Below are 17374 nucleotides of genomic sequence, written 5' to 3' on the forward strand. Positions count from 1 at the left end.
CGGCCGTTAGTACATCCAGAGATCAGACGTTTTCTAGGCCTCTGGAAACAACAGAAAGCACATTGCTAATTGCAACGCGGCGATCCCAGAAACTGTTGCTTCCTGTGAGAAACGGAGGATTAGTGTTTTACAGCAACGCATCAGCAGTGGGAGAATTCCTCCCCACCAGTGACGCTGTTACAAATCTATTCTCCTCAGTCTCATCCCTGTAGGAGAAACCGCCCGCGCTGCTTTGTAAACAGCGATTAATGACTCTCACTGCTTCCCTGCAGACTTCCTCTCATCGCACACACACACATCCATGAATAAGACTATGCATGAACACGCTCGACTTGCACACACGCATGTTGACACAGAGCCGAGAGGACAACACACTTTTCCACAGTGATTTCATTTTCTGTTTGCGGTCGCCTCCTGCTCAGTAGCATTGATAACGTCACGAGGGAGTTGTGTTGAGCGTGTGCACGTTACACTGTGGATTTGTCTCGACCAGGCGTCTTTCTCAGATTTAGAGATTATTTCTGCCGCGGTAAAGACGGATTTGATCCGTCACAGTCGCACAGCTTGTATACATTCGTACACTGTATCGCACCGGCTTCAAGCGCGCACGCCAACATCTGTCATCCTGAAACTCTAGCAGACTCCAGCAGCACGCTCGTCCAGCGTCAGTGACTCATACGCAGTGCTTTCACAGAAAAGCAGCAGCCTGCATGCTGTGCGCGTCCTCACCTGTCTTAGTGTTTCCTCCTTTGTAGGAGATCTTGTTGATGGCGTCCAGCAGACCCTCCTTGTCACTGTAGGAGTTCAGCTTAAACTCTGTCCGGGCATCGTCGCTGAACTGGGCAATAGCCACCTGTCACAAAACACATGAACGTAGCTAATAAACCAAAAGAGGAAGTAGGCCACTGTTAGGTGTAGGGGACGAGGGTTAGGAGGAGACTACGAGAAGAAGCACCGTCACAGAATACAGAAAAGCTGATCTCCATGAATCCTCCTTTCAGACTCGAATGGAGTCATCCTTTAGAAAGTGAACATCATGTTTGTATTACTTTTATACAACCGTGATTCTATTTGAAACCACATTCAGCATCACTACACGTGATCAGCATCACAGCCCGGGCTGGTACAGAGCGACTGTAACGACCACAAAGAGCAGAGAAGGATAATGATGCCCAGGATGGAGACGGAGGAGGGTTACACCGCTGCAACGAGAGCCTCGATTCTCCCGTCAAAATCATTCCTAACGAATCAGGTTATTACTGGACAGGTCTTTAAGAATTATTACATTTAAAAACTATGAAAAATGGAGGATAGATTTTTGTTTTCAATAATAAAGTATAAGATAATACGGGCGGATGATACGCCTGCAGCGGGCAAAGAGTCAGGCTGTGTTAGATGGGATAATTTAAAACAGTGAGGTACATTAACCCCACGCTATATATTTTTTGTTTGTTTGAACTCAAAACGTTTGTATTCCTTCTCCATCTGTTCCTGGCTTGAACCTGCTGTGGGTGGCTGTGTGCTGCTGCTCGCTGCCTCAGGTACAGGACTCAGTGAGTTGGGTGGAGCACTCAGCGAGCTCTTGGCCAGCACCAGTGGATCAGTCTGGCAGTGTGTTTGAGCTGCTAGTGAGAGCCTGTTTAACCCTCTTTAGGGCAGATTAGATTTTTTCAGTTACTTTGATCGACATCCAGGTTGTTGTTCAGAAAGAGCCACAGCTCTTAGTTTAAACTGCTTCATAAAATCATGCTGACGTTCATATTTACCTTCTGTTTTGTTGTTTTCTTCCACCTGGAACGCTTTGTTCTACAGTATATCACAGCATTTAAAGAGAGTATGTACAATGTTCTCTAAAGCTCAGACAAACTGAGCCGATACTTGATGCCACTGTGACTGAACGGAGCTGAACGGGGAGGAAAGAGGAGCACTGACAGACACGTGAGCAGCTGTAACACAGAGCGTGCAGATGAGCTGTTTCATGAGTGAAGTGGGCTGTGGCCACCTGGGAGACCACTCAGGAACATTCTTTATTTGTAAATAACAAAAAATCAAAATGAGAGCAGCTTACAGGAAACTTGGCGCTGGTGCTGACTCGCTACACCGAGGCTCTGAACACAGGAGTGAAAAAGAGGTTTAGCTCAACTGGGAGAAAACTGCTGTATGTAAACAGTTTGTTCTCTTCCTCTCGTTTGTCCTGGAAAGTTTCCCTTTTCTTTGCATCTACAGTGCATCAGACGCTCCTACAGATGACGGGGAAACTCATTTAGATGAAGAGGTCCGAGCGAGGCCAAAGAAACAACCACGAGAAATCAAATCTTTGAGTTTAAAGATTTTTTACAATTGAATTACCCAGGAGGCTGCTCTGTGCACGTGGTAGTCTTATTCCTGTCACGTCCCACAATAGTGAAGATATGACTCAAGATAAATCAAATGTGATCTGGTAAGAAGAAAATTCATAGCACGCGGTCTTTAAGTCTTTCCACAAAGATGATTTCATATGATCAGCTGTGATGTATCAATGGTAGTGTTGGCAAACATAAATATGCAGCTACATCATGAGTGAAATGGTCTTCGTTAGAACAAACGTCTCCACATTAACAGCTACAGACAATCACGTCTTACACAGGCTGACAGTAATAATAATAATAATAATAAGAGAACTGCTGAGAATCATGACTATAAAGATGGGAATTAAACCAATGGATTCATCAGTGTCACATTTGTGACACTGATGAATCCAGCTGTGGTTTCTTCGTGAGACAGGTGAGAGGACGGTCCCTGCATGTGTGGAGGGTGGAGGAGCAGCAGTGATGGAGAGGGAAGCAGCTTTGCTGGGGTCACTGCTGTTTATCTCCACACTGTGTGAACTTACTTGGATAGTTGTTGGATACGTTTACGTAAAAGCTCTCTGACGTACGAACAGTCACCTGACCTCAACCCTGCTGAGATGATTCTTCCCTACAGCTGTCAGACTCCTCGGCCTCCTGACAGCTGACCCACGTTAAACTCATGGACTAAACACACCCACAACCACCTACACACACACACACTGGACAAAAACAAACAACTGGACCCTCATACACACAATAATAACAGGGACTGACCCACCAGCACTTTATAGAACCTCTGTAGGAGCCACATATCTCACTGTAGCTGCTGTACAGACAATCACTCTGTACAATAATAATTATAGTTCTACAACTGTTAGAACTTGTATAGTTCATATTTCTGTATAGTCCTCATATTTATATCCTGTTCACAGCCTGTACAAGCTTATAGCATATTCATAACACACCTTCATACCAATAATAGACACATTTTTGTAATATATCTATATTTTTGCTAAAGCACTTTCTGCAAACTGCATTTGTTGCCTTGTACTTGTGACATGTGCAATGACAATAAAGTTGAATTCTATTCTATGATTTCAGATTCATCAGCCAACAAACGATGACCATCGCTGGCTCGCAGTCGCACCGTTGCAGCGTCATTCCAGGCGACAACACTTTGGTTAATTAATATTTGAATAATAAAACGATATTTATCCATAAAAACAACAACACGCAGGGTTTGTATGACAGTGTGAGGCTGGTCTTCACACATTGATAAAACAGGTGTGGTATGTGCAGTGGGCTGTAGATGGCCCCACCCACAGTCAGCGCTGACACCGCCACTGATGATCTCTTTCATTGTGCTGCCAAAGCAGCGCGCGGCAAACCTCCACCATCCACAGTGAGGACGAGGAGCCTGCTGTGCCTCAGGCAAAGTGCACATTTTCCCATCAAGTCATTGTTTTTCTGGTATTTCTGTGGCATGTCTGTCAACAACCTGTCAGTCAAAGCACGGCGCTGAGAGCTACCAGAAGCAACACACGCCAAAGCTCTCAGAGAACTGCTTGCTAAAGGCTAACAGGTCGCCCTCGGTGGTACCTGTGTGCCTTCCGGGCCGATCCGGTCCAGAGCTCCACTGGTGCTATACAGGAAACGGATGATCTTCAGGAAGTTTTCATCTCCGATACTCCAGGAACCGTCAACCAGGAAGACCAAGTCTGCTTTGGCAGCTTTACAGACTGAACGAGGAGACAGAGAAACATGAAGTAAACACAACAACAGCAACTGGTTGACTCACAAAGGCAACACTTCAAATGGGAATAAGTAAAAAGTTGTGAGTCTGCTGTATGGAAGCTTGAAAATAGCTGATTGAAGGGTTTTGTTGGAACGTTCATTGTGATCATTTTTGATTGGCTTTCTTTTACTTTGAAGGATAATTTATCATTAAAAACACATATTTATCCACTTGCTTTCATTTGTTCGCTTTATTGCCGTGAAAATAAACAAACTGGCTTCATTTAGAAACCGATGAATAAAAGCAGCTTGTGAGTGAAGCAATCCTGTGATTAATTGCACTCAAAGAGCTTTCGACTTGTAAACGATTGAAACACATTAAATGCAAAACACAGAGCTGCTTCTGCTGCTCTTCGAAAGTCATTCCAATCACTTCCTTCTCTCCTCTAATCAAACCCTATTTAAGGGTCAGCCGGCGCCACATTGATCTGCAGACGCTTCAATCCGGCATTCGACTCTTTGTTTATTGCAAACATTTCATAAACACATCTCAGGAGGAATCAAACTGACTTTGTTCTGAAGTCTGAAAACAGATTGAGTGAAACTCAAATTGCTATTTTGCTCAAATATAATATTTTGTAAGTTGATTGTTAGAATTATTCACCCGTTCTTTGTAAGGACACTTTGGTTCACTGCTGTCAAAACTGCAGGTGGTTGCAGAACATTGACAGAGCAGCTGAAAGCAGGAGAGAGATTTATAGTTTTACACTGGTATTACACATTACTGTCATCCTAACAAGCCTGAGCTTTCAAGGTGGAACTGTGTTTCTAACCTTCAGTGCGATAGTAGTGATTTTGCCCCCTTGTGGCATAACACTGTACAGAACTAGAGCATTTTGACTCCACCCACAGATGTGTGGATTTTTTTAGAGAGTTGCTGAACTAATTAAACATATTTCAAATCAAATGCAACTGAAATATTAGCAGTAATTCAAAGAGAATTTATCAAATGTGGAGAAACTGGATGAAAGATGTAAAAAGATGAAGTCATCCTTTCCTCTTCTTCATCTTTTATCCTATTCAGGGTTGAGCAGGGACCAGATGATGATGCTCTTTATAAAGCTAGTGCACATCTAGTGATGAAAAAACTGAAATGAGACGATGATGAGATAAGAAATACTTTATGAATCCCATATTTGGGACATGTGGAAGTGTTTCCTAAGTACCTGCCGCAGCGTACCTGCCGGGGCTGTAGAGGAGGCTGTAATCAAACACGTGAGGAGGAAACAACCACTGTTCTCCTCGTCAGCCAGAATGATTTGAATGTGTTGATCTCTGTGATCATTCCTCTGAATTTTCTGGATCATCACAAATAAGATTTATGTAGAAAGCACATTTCCACATTATGTGCAGGGCGGCTGAAAGGTTTATTGCTTTTATTTCGTTTAGTTGTCAGTGGATTCTCTCTGACTCGGTCCAGATCGTTCTGTTTCTCTCTAAATCACCACAGGTCTTCATTTGTGTGTAAATGTGTCCTTATTTGTTCCTCGCTGATGCCGACAGCACGTAAACAGCATCCTTCTCTGTTTTTGTTCAATAAATGTGTCGTGAAAGCAGAGTGATTCTATGCTGGTGCATTCTTACTACTACATTTCTGCTCTGTCCCATGGAGAGCGCTTGTTAATGGTAAGATAAAGCAGCGAGCTCATGCTGCTGTCGATGTTCGTGTTTGGGTCTCTCTGGATTGATTCTTCAGGTCAGCTCTGATTAATCTGGTTTATTCAGGAATGAAAGGACATCGTGGATCTTTTGTGGATGCAGAGGTCCACGACTGGTTTCTGATTTACTGTCCTCCATCCATCCTCTTCTCTCTCTCTCACTCATTTTCGATGCTCTTCAGCTCCTCAAAGTACTCCTTACACCTTCTCAACACTCTTCACTTGTTCCCACGTCTGTCCTCAATCACACGAACCTGCTGCACATGCTACATAACTGATAACAGATAAGACTCATTCATTTCACCTGATAGTGTTTTTTTCTTCTCTCACAGGTGATGAAACCTTTTGTGGCAGCTTGAAAGTGAAGCTGGTGATTCTGTGGTGACGGCAGGAGAAGAATGAGAACCGCTGTAACAGATCCAAGACTCGCTCGGTTTATAATTACACTGACGTCAGACACACTGTGTGTCACATGTTACTGTGTGTGTTGTTATTGGAGCTGAGAAGCGTTGCTCTTCTTTGTTCAGCTCTCATTCTCCTGCCCGGCCAGCGTGAGGATCAGTTTGTAACAAGGTTGGCTTTTAGTGACAGGAACCCCAAAAAGCAGCCAATAGGAGACCTACTTCCTTCTATAGCGCAGTGAGCTTGTCTGCATTTTGACTGTCTGTGACATCAAGAGAAAGTCTACTGAGACTCTCAGCCTGATATGTCTCTGAAGCTGATCTCATTAGAAATTACAGCAAGTTTCAGACTTTGCTGCAGATTTGCTTCTTTAACGAGTGACATTTGATAGGTGGGCATATGGATCAAACTCTGCCCCCCAAAATACTTCACAGGACGTCTTAAAAAACGTATACTTTAAAAATGAACGGAAGTATTTATGCATTTAGTTTTTATCGGTTTCAGCTTGTAGCTGCAGATTGGGTTTATATTTCCTGTAACAGTGTCATTGATATACATGTTTTCTGTCCCAGCAAAGATGATCTGAGGATAAAACCTGACCTGAGACACTGTCACATTGTGAGGATGAGGACGATCTGCAGTGTTGTCTGATATGAAGACATTTCCATGGTAAAATGAAGCTTCCCTTACTAATGTTCAGAGCTATCCGCACACTGAATTCCTCGGGCTGATTATGTCGTACTTTATAGTTCTTTAGCTGTAATGGCTCTAGTGTCTTGTGGCTGTGTGGAAGCTGCAGTTCTGCGTTAATTGCAGTCATCATTTAGACTCGTTGAGAATATTCTTCATTACATCTTTGACATTCATTCACATTCACGCGATGCTATTATTCTGACGGCGCTCCAGTGGAGTGTACAACTATTCAATGTCGTCCACACGAGGAAACAAACAAAGCACCGAGTGAAAAAGGCAACAGTTGGCCTTAAATTGAAGATTAAGTGCATCATTTAACGCTCGCCCTGAATGCGTCTGGCAGCCTATTTAAAGCTCGTGTCAAGTACAGAGAGATTATATTTAACTTAAACGAGAAATCTCATAATAAGTGCAGTGAATGAAGATTCTGCCTTTCAAAGATCCATTCTCCACATTGTAAGATTATATAAGAAGTAAATAAAGGTAACTGGTAACTATGGCTGCCAGATGAGGAAAGAGCTCGTGAACTTATCTCAAACTCTTGTTACCAGGTTACAAAACCATCGTCTTTGCTGTGTGATAATGTAACTGGCTTGTGCAGCACTTTGTGGGTCTGACAGGTGGAGAGATGTGACACTGACAATCACAGCACCTAACAGCTGAATTATTGTGAACTGAGAGGATGGTGAGTGAAGCAGGAGTCTCTGAACAGCTGTCTGTGGGGGCGCAGCTGAAACACCACCAGGTCCCCGAAAAGCCTCTTCGAGCCTCTGGCTTCACTTTCCAGACTCAGCCAGGCTTCGTCCAATCGTGGTACACAGTCCACACATAAAATACTACAGTACAGTCTATCCACCCACTGTCCTCCACTTATCAAGTGAATTGTACAAAACGTTAGTGCCTGGACTTCAGTCATGTTAATAAAGAAAAAGTCATCGTGCCAGACAGTGTGTCACATATCACAGCGGCCACGGGCCGGTTTAATCTTCGCGGATAAATACAACAAAATAAAACTAGAAAGATTTGCATTTCCTGCGAAAATGCAGTGTGGATGCTTAAAGCTGAAGCTGTATGCAAAAACTAGCTGAAAAAGCTGAAAAGTTGCAGAAATTGTAAAAACTTTGCAGAAGCAAAGGAACTTTGCTAAAATGGAATAACTTAGCAGAACTGCAATATCTTAGAGGAAACATAATACTTGGCAGAAATACAATAGCATAGCAGAACTTAGCAGAAATATTGTAACTTACCAGAAACATGATAACTTCTCAAAAATACAAGAATTTAGGAGAAATAGTATAAGATAACAGAAAGAATATATTTAGCCAAAAATACTTAAGCATTACAGAAACACTATGATTTAGAAAAATAGTACAACAGAGCAGAAATACTGTGATTTACCAGAGACACTGTGATGAACTATGAATATTGTAATTTTAAATCCATACTATGTTTTAGCACAAATACTATAATTTGACAGAAATACTATATTTAGCACAAATCTTATAAAATAGCAGAAATAGTATGATTTAGCACAATAGTAATAACTTAAACAGAAAAATTGGAAAAGCAAAATGGACAGCTGAAAAAATGCTGAACATGCTAAGGGTCCCTCAAATATACTTGTTAAATGAAAAAAATTGGCAAAAAAAAAATATAACAGCCACACAATCACAAATATGGACACATATGGAAACACACATGCACAGAGAGAGACACACACAAGATCCACTTCAGTCAACCAGTCTAAATATATTGAATTTGAATCTTACAATGAGATCATCCCATAAAAAGGCTTCCTCTCTCTCTCTCTCTCTCTCTCTCTCTCTCTCTCTCTCTCTCTCTCTCACACACACACACACACACACACACACACACACACACACACACACACACACACACACACACACACACACACACACACACAGAGAGAGAGAAGTAAGTTTCATGCTCAGTCAAGCAGCCTTGGAGCTGCTGAATTTGAATCCACCAATCAGAGAGCCTGTGCACTTTTTCCCGCCAAAACAGGTGCACGCAGCACAGAGAGACACAGGATTTTTGTAGTCTATTTCTCATAATGACGACTCCCCTCAAACAAATGACCATTTTCGGAAACCCAGCAAAAATACCTACGTTTTGATGTATAATTTGTGGAAGTTGAGTGAAGATTGAGCAAGTAGCAAGAAGTTTTTCGGACATGAAGAGAAGACTGCAAAACCTTCAGTGGCACACTGGAAGCCAAGTGCATAGCAACCCTAACAACGCATGTATTTTGTGAAAAATCACAATTTTGCAACTGAAAACTTTAAGAGGCATAAAGGTAAAACGGTAAAAGATTTGAAAAAGCTGAATCATACCTGAATAGCCCAATAATTTGAGAACATTTTAAAGTTTGAATGGTTGTTCTACGTGAAAATATGAAGAAGTAGTTAAGTTTCAGAAACAAGCAAATTTTAGCAGAATTGCAGAAGTTTCCCATTCATTTCAATGGGACAAATTAAGCTTAATATTTTAAAAAGTATAATAGTGAAAAATACCAAAAGACATAGCAGGAATTAGCAGAAATAGCAGAATATTTTAAAATTTGAACGGTGAAAATCGGCTGAAAATTGTGGAAGTAGTTAAGTGCCAAAAAGTGTACGGAAGTCCCAAGAGGAACTCAATAGTGTGGATGCTTAAAGCATCCACACAATAATACGACAAAAACTGTCTCTGTAAATATAATAGTAAACGTGGATGTACTGTGTAATTGTGTAACGTTATTAGCAGCGTCCTCCTGAAATGCACCAACAACATTGAGAGTAACGTCCTCCTCTCTGCCCCTTAATGCTCTCTGGTCGCTATGGTAACGCGTAAATATTTATTTCAAAATAAGACACAATAAAACCCAGGGAAACCAAGTTAACGATAAAAACTCTGAAAACCAGAAATTTCACACCCGAGCCTCAAATCTCGCAGCCCGGTACCGAACGACTCACGGACCGGTACCGGGGGCTGGGGGCCACTGACATATCTGACTGCACACCTATAAAATAATAAAAGGTCTCCTACTACAAATCAGAATATCAAAGCTGGTTATGCAAAACGTTTCATAAAAACAAACCAGTCAAACTAGAATACATAAATATTTATACATATCTACTGAAAACTGAGCAAAAGAAATAAATAAAAGAAGCTGTTTGGATGCAGCCTGATGTCACCAAAACACATCAACAACAATACATCAACACAAAGAGATCGAAAGATGAGACGATCAATAACAGTATTAGAACTGCTCTCCTACCTTCCTTGGCAGCAGGGATTGTGGGTGGAGGCGTGGTGGTCGGGGGCTTGGTGGGTGGTGGGGTCGGGACGGGTACTGCAGAACAAACAAACACATGAGGATGTGACAGCCTGTAATTATAACAAAACAACCCTCGTGTGCCACATGACCCTGAGTGAAACACGCGGTGAAACTGCACAGAGCGCTCACGTATGGCCCAAACGTGTACAGTAACTACATTCAGCTCATGTATAATTTGCTGCACTGATCACAGTGTTAGCTGCGGTCCAACGCGCACTCCCACTGTCTCTGCCTTCGACTTCCTGCCTGTATTCTACGTGTGTCTTTGAGCGTCTTTGTGCGTTTATGCACTCAGCGCTGTTTAGGCAGTAAATCAGCTACCTGAGGCTGAGAATTACTTGTGATGGCAGGTAGGGAGCATTCAGTAGTGGCTGCCTGCAGCGATGGGGATAGTCATTTGGAGGAAAGGCTCTGGCTTTCATTTGCATCAAAACAAAGCAATAAATCATTGTGGAGGCTCACTGCAGAGCTGCGGTACAGAGGGGAGCAGCTTCAAGCAAACAAATGTCTGCTTAGCTTCGAGGAGGGAACATTCTTTCTTGTATCTCTGGATATTTTCTTTGTCTCGTTTTCAATTCTGCGGGTTCTCGTCTCCGTGCCGCCTCTGAACTATGCTTTTCTCCCGGCTCGTCATTCTCACTTCACTTCAGTGCACTGCAGACAGTTGGCAAAGGAAACAGGCTCCTCACCTCTGAGTTTACTCACGGCGACCTCAGGAACAATAAAAGTGCTCAAAGTAAAAGTTGGTCTGTGGGTCTGAGCTGAAACTGCAAATGTGCACATAGATGAGAGCAGAGCAGGACCTCCAGTGATCATCACCTGCACTGTAAAACTCAGAGCAGCACTGAACACAGTGCAGCGGAAACAACCAGGAATGGGAGGTTAGCCAAATAACTTCTCATCAGCAGGGCGTTGCCATTTTTATTTATCAGAAACTGAGTTTGCCTGCAGTTCCAAAAACTTTTATTTTATCCATTTTATTGTATTTTTTACACCCTCTGCTGATTGTACTAATCAAGTGCCGTTACTAAATCAATACTGTTATTGCTGCAATAACAATGGAAAACAGATAAAACAGCACGCACATATCTGCATCCATCTGGAACCCTGTGAGTCTCACAGCACGGCTGCTGGCAGCTGTGCTGACTGAAAACAAACCTGTATCCAGTTATTTGGTCGACTCGTTATTAAAGCTGCACCGTCGCGCAGCTTTGGCTGTGATCTCGCGCGCTTCTTCAACACACGGTGGATCTTATAAAGTGACACGTGAGACACGCTGACGTGTGCGCGCTCTCAAAGCAGTTGATTAAAACTTCTTCATCTCTGCAGTGAAGCTGGTGATTAAAGTGTTGAATACAGCTGAACGTAACTAAAGCGAGTAGTGAATTTACTGCACACGGGCCTCATTGAAAATAAAACAACAGCCCACCCACCCCGTCACCCTCCCGTCTCCAGACAGTGGGTCTTGATTAGTGTTTGGGGCTGCTGCTGCAGAACAAAAGGCTCATCCTGAAAAGGAAGAGGATTCAGCACTCGGCGCTCCGGCGAGGATAAAAGATGTTTTATGTTGAAAATGACGTGATCGTCCTCCCAGCCCGGACCGGGCTTCTTCTTAAACCGATGACAGCTGACAGCAGTTTGTGTATAATTGTGTGTGTGTTTCCCCGCCGTGTGCTTCTGCTATATTGTTATTATGACACATGTAAGGGCGCTTTTAAAACGGGCGTTTGGCAGATCGAATGGAGGAGGCAAAGTACTTCTGGATGTGTCGGCGGTGAGTGCACGAGTGGGTTTATGCGAAACGCTGCACATCAAAAAGCAGTTTACAGGATTTCCCAGTTTTTCAGCTTCAAATTGGCTGCAGATCTGACAACCTTAGAGGCAGCCAAAGTTTTCAGTCCTCTGTTTGTGGTCGAAATAAACGAGCCCGAGAATGACTGAGCGACGGCATTACGGTCGTACACATTAGTTCTCTCATAGAACACACAAATAAGAAAAAGGACAGAGCGCCTGCTCTGAAACATTTGTCTCACACTAAATGGGAAATACTACACACATGCATCCCTATCAGAAATAAAAGTGGCCAGTCTCCACACAAAGGTCATGTAGGGATCGTGAAATTTTAGGCTGATATTGACGATTACAATAAATATTTGCAGCACAGCTGTTGTCAGTGGATTTCTTTTGTTTCTCCAGAGACATGATGAACGACCAACATAACCAATCAGAACTCAATGAAACTACATGAATTCCCACGTGCTCTCTCTACACCAGCTGTTTGCTGTGTTTACAGTAATGCAAACTATTCTTTGTCTGTATCTGCAACTGCTGAATAAATGTAGGGGACTGCTGCAGCCTGCCTTGTTGGAGCTGCCTGACTCAGTCCTGTGTTGGCGATCACTGCTTTGAGTCCCACAAAGCCAAGTTGGAAAAACCTTCTGCCCAAAATACACACGGCAGCAGCTGTCAGCAACCTGGAGACCACGTTTTACATTTTAAACTTTGGCATCACAAAACACGATTCGTTATATTCTGGTGAAAAGTATCAACGTTTTAAGATTTAAAAATAAATCTTTAAGCTTATTTGAGGCATTGATTTCAAGAGTTTCTGGGGGTGTGGAGAAACCCTCAACAAATGCATTTACTGTGAAATATTTGCACTCTTAAAAGCCTTTTAGCTCCTCATTACACTGTTGTTGAATATTTAGCCGGGGATAAATGGACACGTTGGCATCAGATAAACGTTGGCCACTGGCGTCAGAAATTAAGATCTTGTGCAATGGCATGCAATATTTAAGTGTGCCCAATTTGAAAGAGTGGAAGCAACCCAGCACACACAGAGACACACAAGTGTAAATGTAAACGAGGCTTCTGTGCAGTGATCTTAAAATAGCAGCAGCAGGAGAAATCCAGTCGTGGAACTGCAGTGCACCTCGACCTGCAACATGTGAATGACACGTGTGTTCAAAGCTCAGGTCCTTACGTGTCTTCTCAGCGGTGGTGACTGCAGGCCCTTCGGTCCCGTCCTGCAGCTGAGCGTAGATGCTGATCTTATACTGCATGTTGGGCTTCAGGTTGTTGAAACAGTGCCTGCTCGCTCCCCCGCTCAGTCTCGTCTCCTGCTTCTGGCTGCCTGCAACAAAAATACAAAGAACATCTTTATCTTTCTCAAAAATGATTCTGTATTTGTCACATGCAGAAATAAAAGCAAGTGCATGCACATGCAAGTGTGTAGAACAATCTGCAAACATCGTTAACCCAGCACGTTGTCACAGATTGAAAATGAAAGCATTTATTTATCTTTGTTGTCATTAGGATGCTACTGTTCGCTTGGTTTGTTAATAATTGATGAATCAAATCCAATTATTGAACCAATCAAACACCTTCCTGTTGTACTTGTTCACTCCATCCTAACAGTCAGGGTCCATTGGTAACATGTCAAACAGTTTTCCAAGAAAAACCTGTTATCCATGAAACACCAAGCATTTACTTCATTACAGGGAACTGGTGGAACATTTTAATGACTTAAAGAGGCATCGAGTGCAAAGATAATGGGACAAGCTCACCACGAAACTACACAGGTGGGAGTGTATGGGTGGAAAAATCTCAGTTTAAGTCAAGTCAAGTGAATCAAACCAATGTGAGCAGCAGCAGCAGGACGCAGCTGATTTATTTGGCTAAATTAAGTTCTCAACATGTCTCGTAGTCCTCCAGAGGCCCGGTAATGAACCAATCATTTGATTGAGTGTGTTGACCCAGGGTGAGATCTAAAACCTGCAGGACACCGGCCCTCGAGGCCTGGAGTTCGCCACCTCTGCACCGAAGGTCACTGAACCCATAAATGCTCCTTTTTCCTCAGGCATCATCAAATCGAGTTCAATCCCTCAGAATCCATGCCAGAAGTGCCACTATGAGTAATACTGCATATAATCTGTGACATGATTTAATCACATTGGCTGGAAGCTCGAGCTGTGAGGGAGTCATCAGGCAGAGGAACCTATGAGACGCCTAAATGCACCACAACATTCCTGTGTAGCTAAACTGGGATAAGACCATAATAAGGGTGAAGAATGGATCCTGTGCAGGAAAAGATCAAAGAGTTGTTTCTGTAAATTCTAGCTGAACATGGTAAATCCTTCTGTCCTGCAGGAGGATGTATGAAAACACACTTTACACTCTGTCTTTCTTTCTATACCCTATTCCCTACATTTACCTCCCTCCATTCCCTTTAAATTCCAGCCTGTTCAATAATAAAACAGGATAATCACACATTTCCCCCATTCTCAGCAGCAGGTGTAATTATTTACCAGCTGTTCTAACATAAGTCATTATTTAGCTTCATTGTGTGTTGAGAGAACCAACACATTGGATCTCCCCGAGGAGACACGGGGGAATTTGTGCCTTTTATGTGACGTTAATGACGCCAGTGTTATTGCTGGACGCCTAAAGGTGATGAATAACAGCTATTACTTTCCTATTTGGTGGATGACGGCTGTATTAAAAGTTAGTCTTAGCTTTGAGGTGCTGACTGAGTGGTGGATGTTTAAAATCGATTCAGGGCCAGACCATCTGTTGTTTGATGCTATTTGGACGTGTTCTCAGTGTCAGACAAAGAACTATTGTTTTTGTTGGTGGCTGCACAGAATCATAACTGAGGAAATGACTTTTATAAGCATACGGCTGCTTCACAGAGGTGACTTTGGTGCAGTGGCCTGTTTGGCAGCTGACGAACGAACACATTAAAGTTCATCAGTTCATAAATAAATTGCAGAGAGTTTCAGGAGAGTTTAACAGACACTGGAGGTAACGTGAAAGTGTATCTGCTGTCGCCATGTGGCTGTTTTTCTTCCTAGAACATCAAGTTAATATTGGTTTGGGGACCATCACTGACGGCCAATCAAAATGCTGTAATAAGGCCTTGCAGCCAATTTGTTCTGTAGTGGAGGAAGTGCAGAGCTAAAGAGGAATTCTAAATAAAGACATGTTTGTGAGGGATGTAAGGGACAAACGCAGGATTTTAGTGGACATATTATATCTGATTATAAGGACACGATCTACTTGGTTCCATTTAGAAAAGGATCATAGGTGAACCATGTATTAGAAAACCGTTCCTTTAAATATGCATTTGGAGAACTTCTACACTGTTAGCAAGAATGCCCACTCTCTGTGGGAATCTTGTAATCCTTGATCATGTTTTTAGATATTATTAGATTTTTATTTTTAGGGATCATCACAGCACCAAAGTCAGGGTAAGAAGCAAGAAGCAACAGAGAACCACAACTAGCTGCACAACTAGCTGCTACTTATAAGCTTTACATCTGACTTCCACCGAGAGGACATGTCTTCCTGTAAATCTGAATTTGTTTGTACGGTGCATGTATTAATGAAAGGTGGAATGATCCTTGTTTGTTTGTTCCAGTCTTAATCAACTGCAGTTATAAAAGTTCTGCACCAACCTAAACAAAGCACTTTACCTGGTAATGTAAACCTTACAGTAACACAGAGACAACCCCAACAGTCAAATGGACCCTATAAGCAAGCACTTGGAAGAAACCTTTGGCAGAAGCAGGATGTGTGGACATGTCGGCCTATCCTGAATCAAACTTTGTAGAGCTGGACGAAGCTTTTTACTGCCAAAGTGCAAATAACATAAAAAATTAAAGGTGCTTTTCCTTCTGTTGCGCGTCTAAAAGTATAATCTCACCGTAAAAACAAGGGCATTTATTATTATTACTCACACGTGCAGACACCTTTGTACTTTTGCTGCTTCCTTATTCACAAGGCCTCACCACAGCAGGTACTGTCGCATGTTTGATGTTTGGCAGATTTATACTCTGGGTTCCCTTTCGAGACCCCCCCCCCCCCCCCCCCCCCGCCGAGGGGTTTGCGTCTCCTCCTGGGATCAAACCCGGGGGCTTTTGCTTGCTATACATACATAAACCACGTACTACTGAGCCACTACAGCCACCTAGCTTATATTATTATGTTTAACGATGCAGGCATAATTTAGCATGACACTAAAGTTAATTAGCTGACAGTCTAGTTAAACGAACGTCAGCGGTGGGCTATAAACAAAAACACGTTTCTGCAAGCAGAACGTATCTGTTGAATTTGCCAGAGTCTCGGCACACTTCAAGCTAACGCTGGGATGCACGGCTTGATTGCCGTTTACGCGCGCACTGACTCATGCAGACGGCAGGCTTCACTTCCCTTCTTCTTCACACTCCCACACATAATGAACTCTAAATAGAAGCAGTTCAGTTTTTATTGTTTTAAAAAATTATATATTGTCACAATCAGAGGAAAGAAGTTGCAGGTGCAACCAAAACTTCAACAGAAAACTTCATAAGAAGAAAATAACTGTACTTTTTCCTTCCCCCTCCTTAAAGTTTACCTCTGAGAATAGACACAACAGGGCATAATTACTGTCACTGCTGTAACAAGCACATCTCCTCGCTCGGCAGCCGTAATCGCGACCTTTTGTCTTTTTTGTTCGCTTTATTTTACCTCGTGCAGCAAATGTAAATGTCACCCGTGCTGTGATCCGTAAGCCTTCCTTTTCTACAGAGCGGCACAGTGTCTGATTGTACAGCTAAACCTTTAAAGTGTCAGCACGTCTCCGATGGGATACAACAATATCTTTGTCATCTCCGGCTGCTTAGGGATTCAGAAAATTGGACCCTCTGCTTCAGCTACATACTGAAACTCCTACTGATGAAAGCATGTGAGTATGAATGAGGCTGCTCTCCTACTGCACTGGATATGCAGCGTAGGAGTTTGATGGGAAGAATTACAGTTACGCATGCAGTATTCTGTAAATGCTAAAGCGATGCACTGTCACGTTTAACTCCTCGCCTTAATCCAAAGCCAGCAGCATGATGGGAGAAGAGTTCAGATTCGCACGTTTGCACTGATATCGCATTTGCAAACATCTCCAAACATATAGCAGCAAAATGTTTGTGAATTCACACTGAAAATTTAGCGTATTGTGTATTTAAAATATGTGCAAGCAGGTTTTTCTTGATTCAGTGACTCCCACTGTAAAGCCAAGCGTTTGTGTTTGTGCCAAGCTTTGCAGGCACACAAAGATAATCGAATATTGATCTGGTACACAAGCTTATTGGCAAGATTTTTCCAGATTACTGGACATGTTTTGT

At 42.6% G+C, this 17374-nt stretch overlaps 1 protein-coding gene across 6 annotated transcripts in view; it reads right to left on the reverse strand.

Moving 5' to 3' along the window:
* col14a1b (collagen, type XIV, alpha 1b) overlaps positions 1-17374 on the reverse strand; it is a 164630-nt gene that overhangs the window by 36612 nt on the left and 110644 nt on the right. For all 6 annotated transcript variants that reach the window (XM_026156695.2, XM_026156694.2, XM_026156700.2 and 3 more), the window contains 4 exons: positions 13201-13350; positions 10158-10232; positions 3930-4069; positions 730-853 (listed from right to left, as the gene is read on the reverse strand). In XM_026156695.2, the coding sequence (XP_026012480.2) occupies positions 730-853; positions 3930-4069; positions 10158-10232; positions 13201-13350 (489 nt within the window). The remainder of the gene's footprint in view (positions 1-729; positions 854-3929; positions 4070-10157; positions 10233-13200; positions 13351-17374) is intronic.

Source organism: Astatotilapia calliptera, chromosome 22 (assembly GCF_964374335.1).
Source record: "Astatotilapia calliptera chromosome 22, fAstCal68.1, whole genome shotgun sequence".
Classification (NCBI taxonomy): domain Eukaryota; kingdom Metazoa; phylum Chordata; class Actinopteri; order Cichliformes; family Cichlidae; genus Astatotilapia; species Astatotilapia calliptera.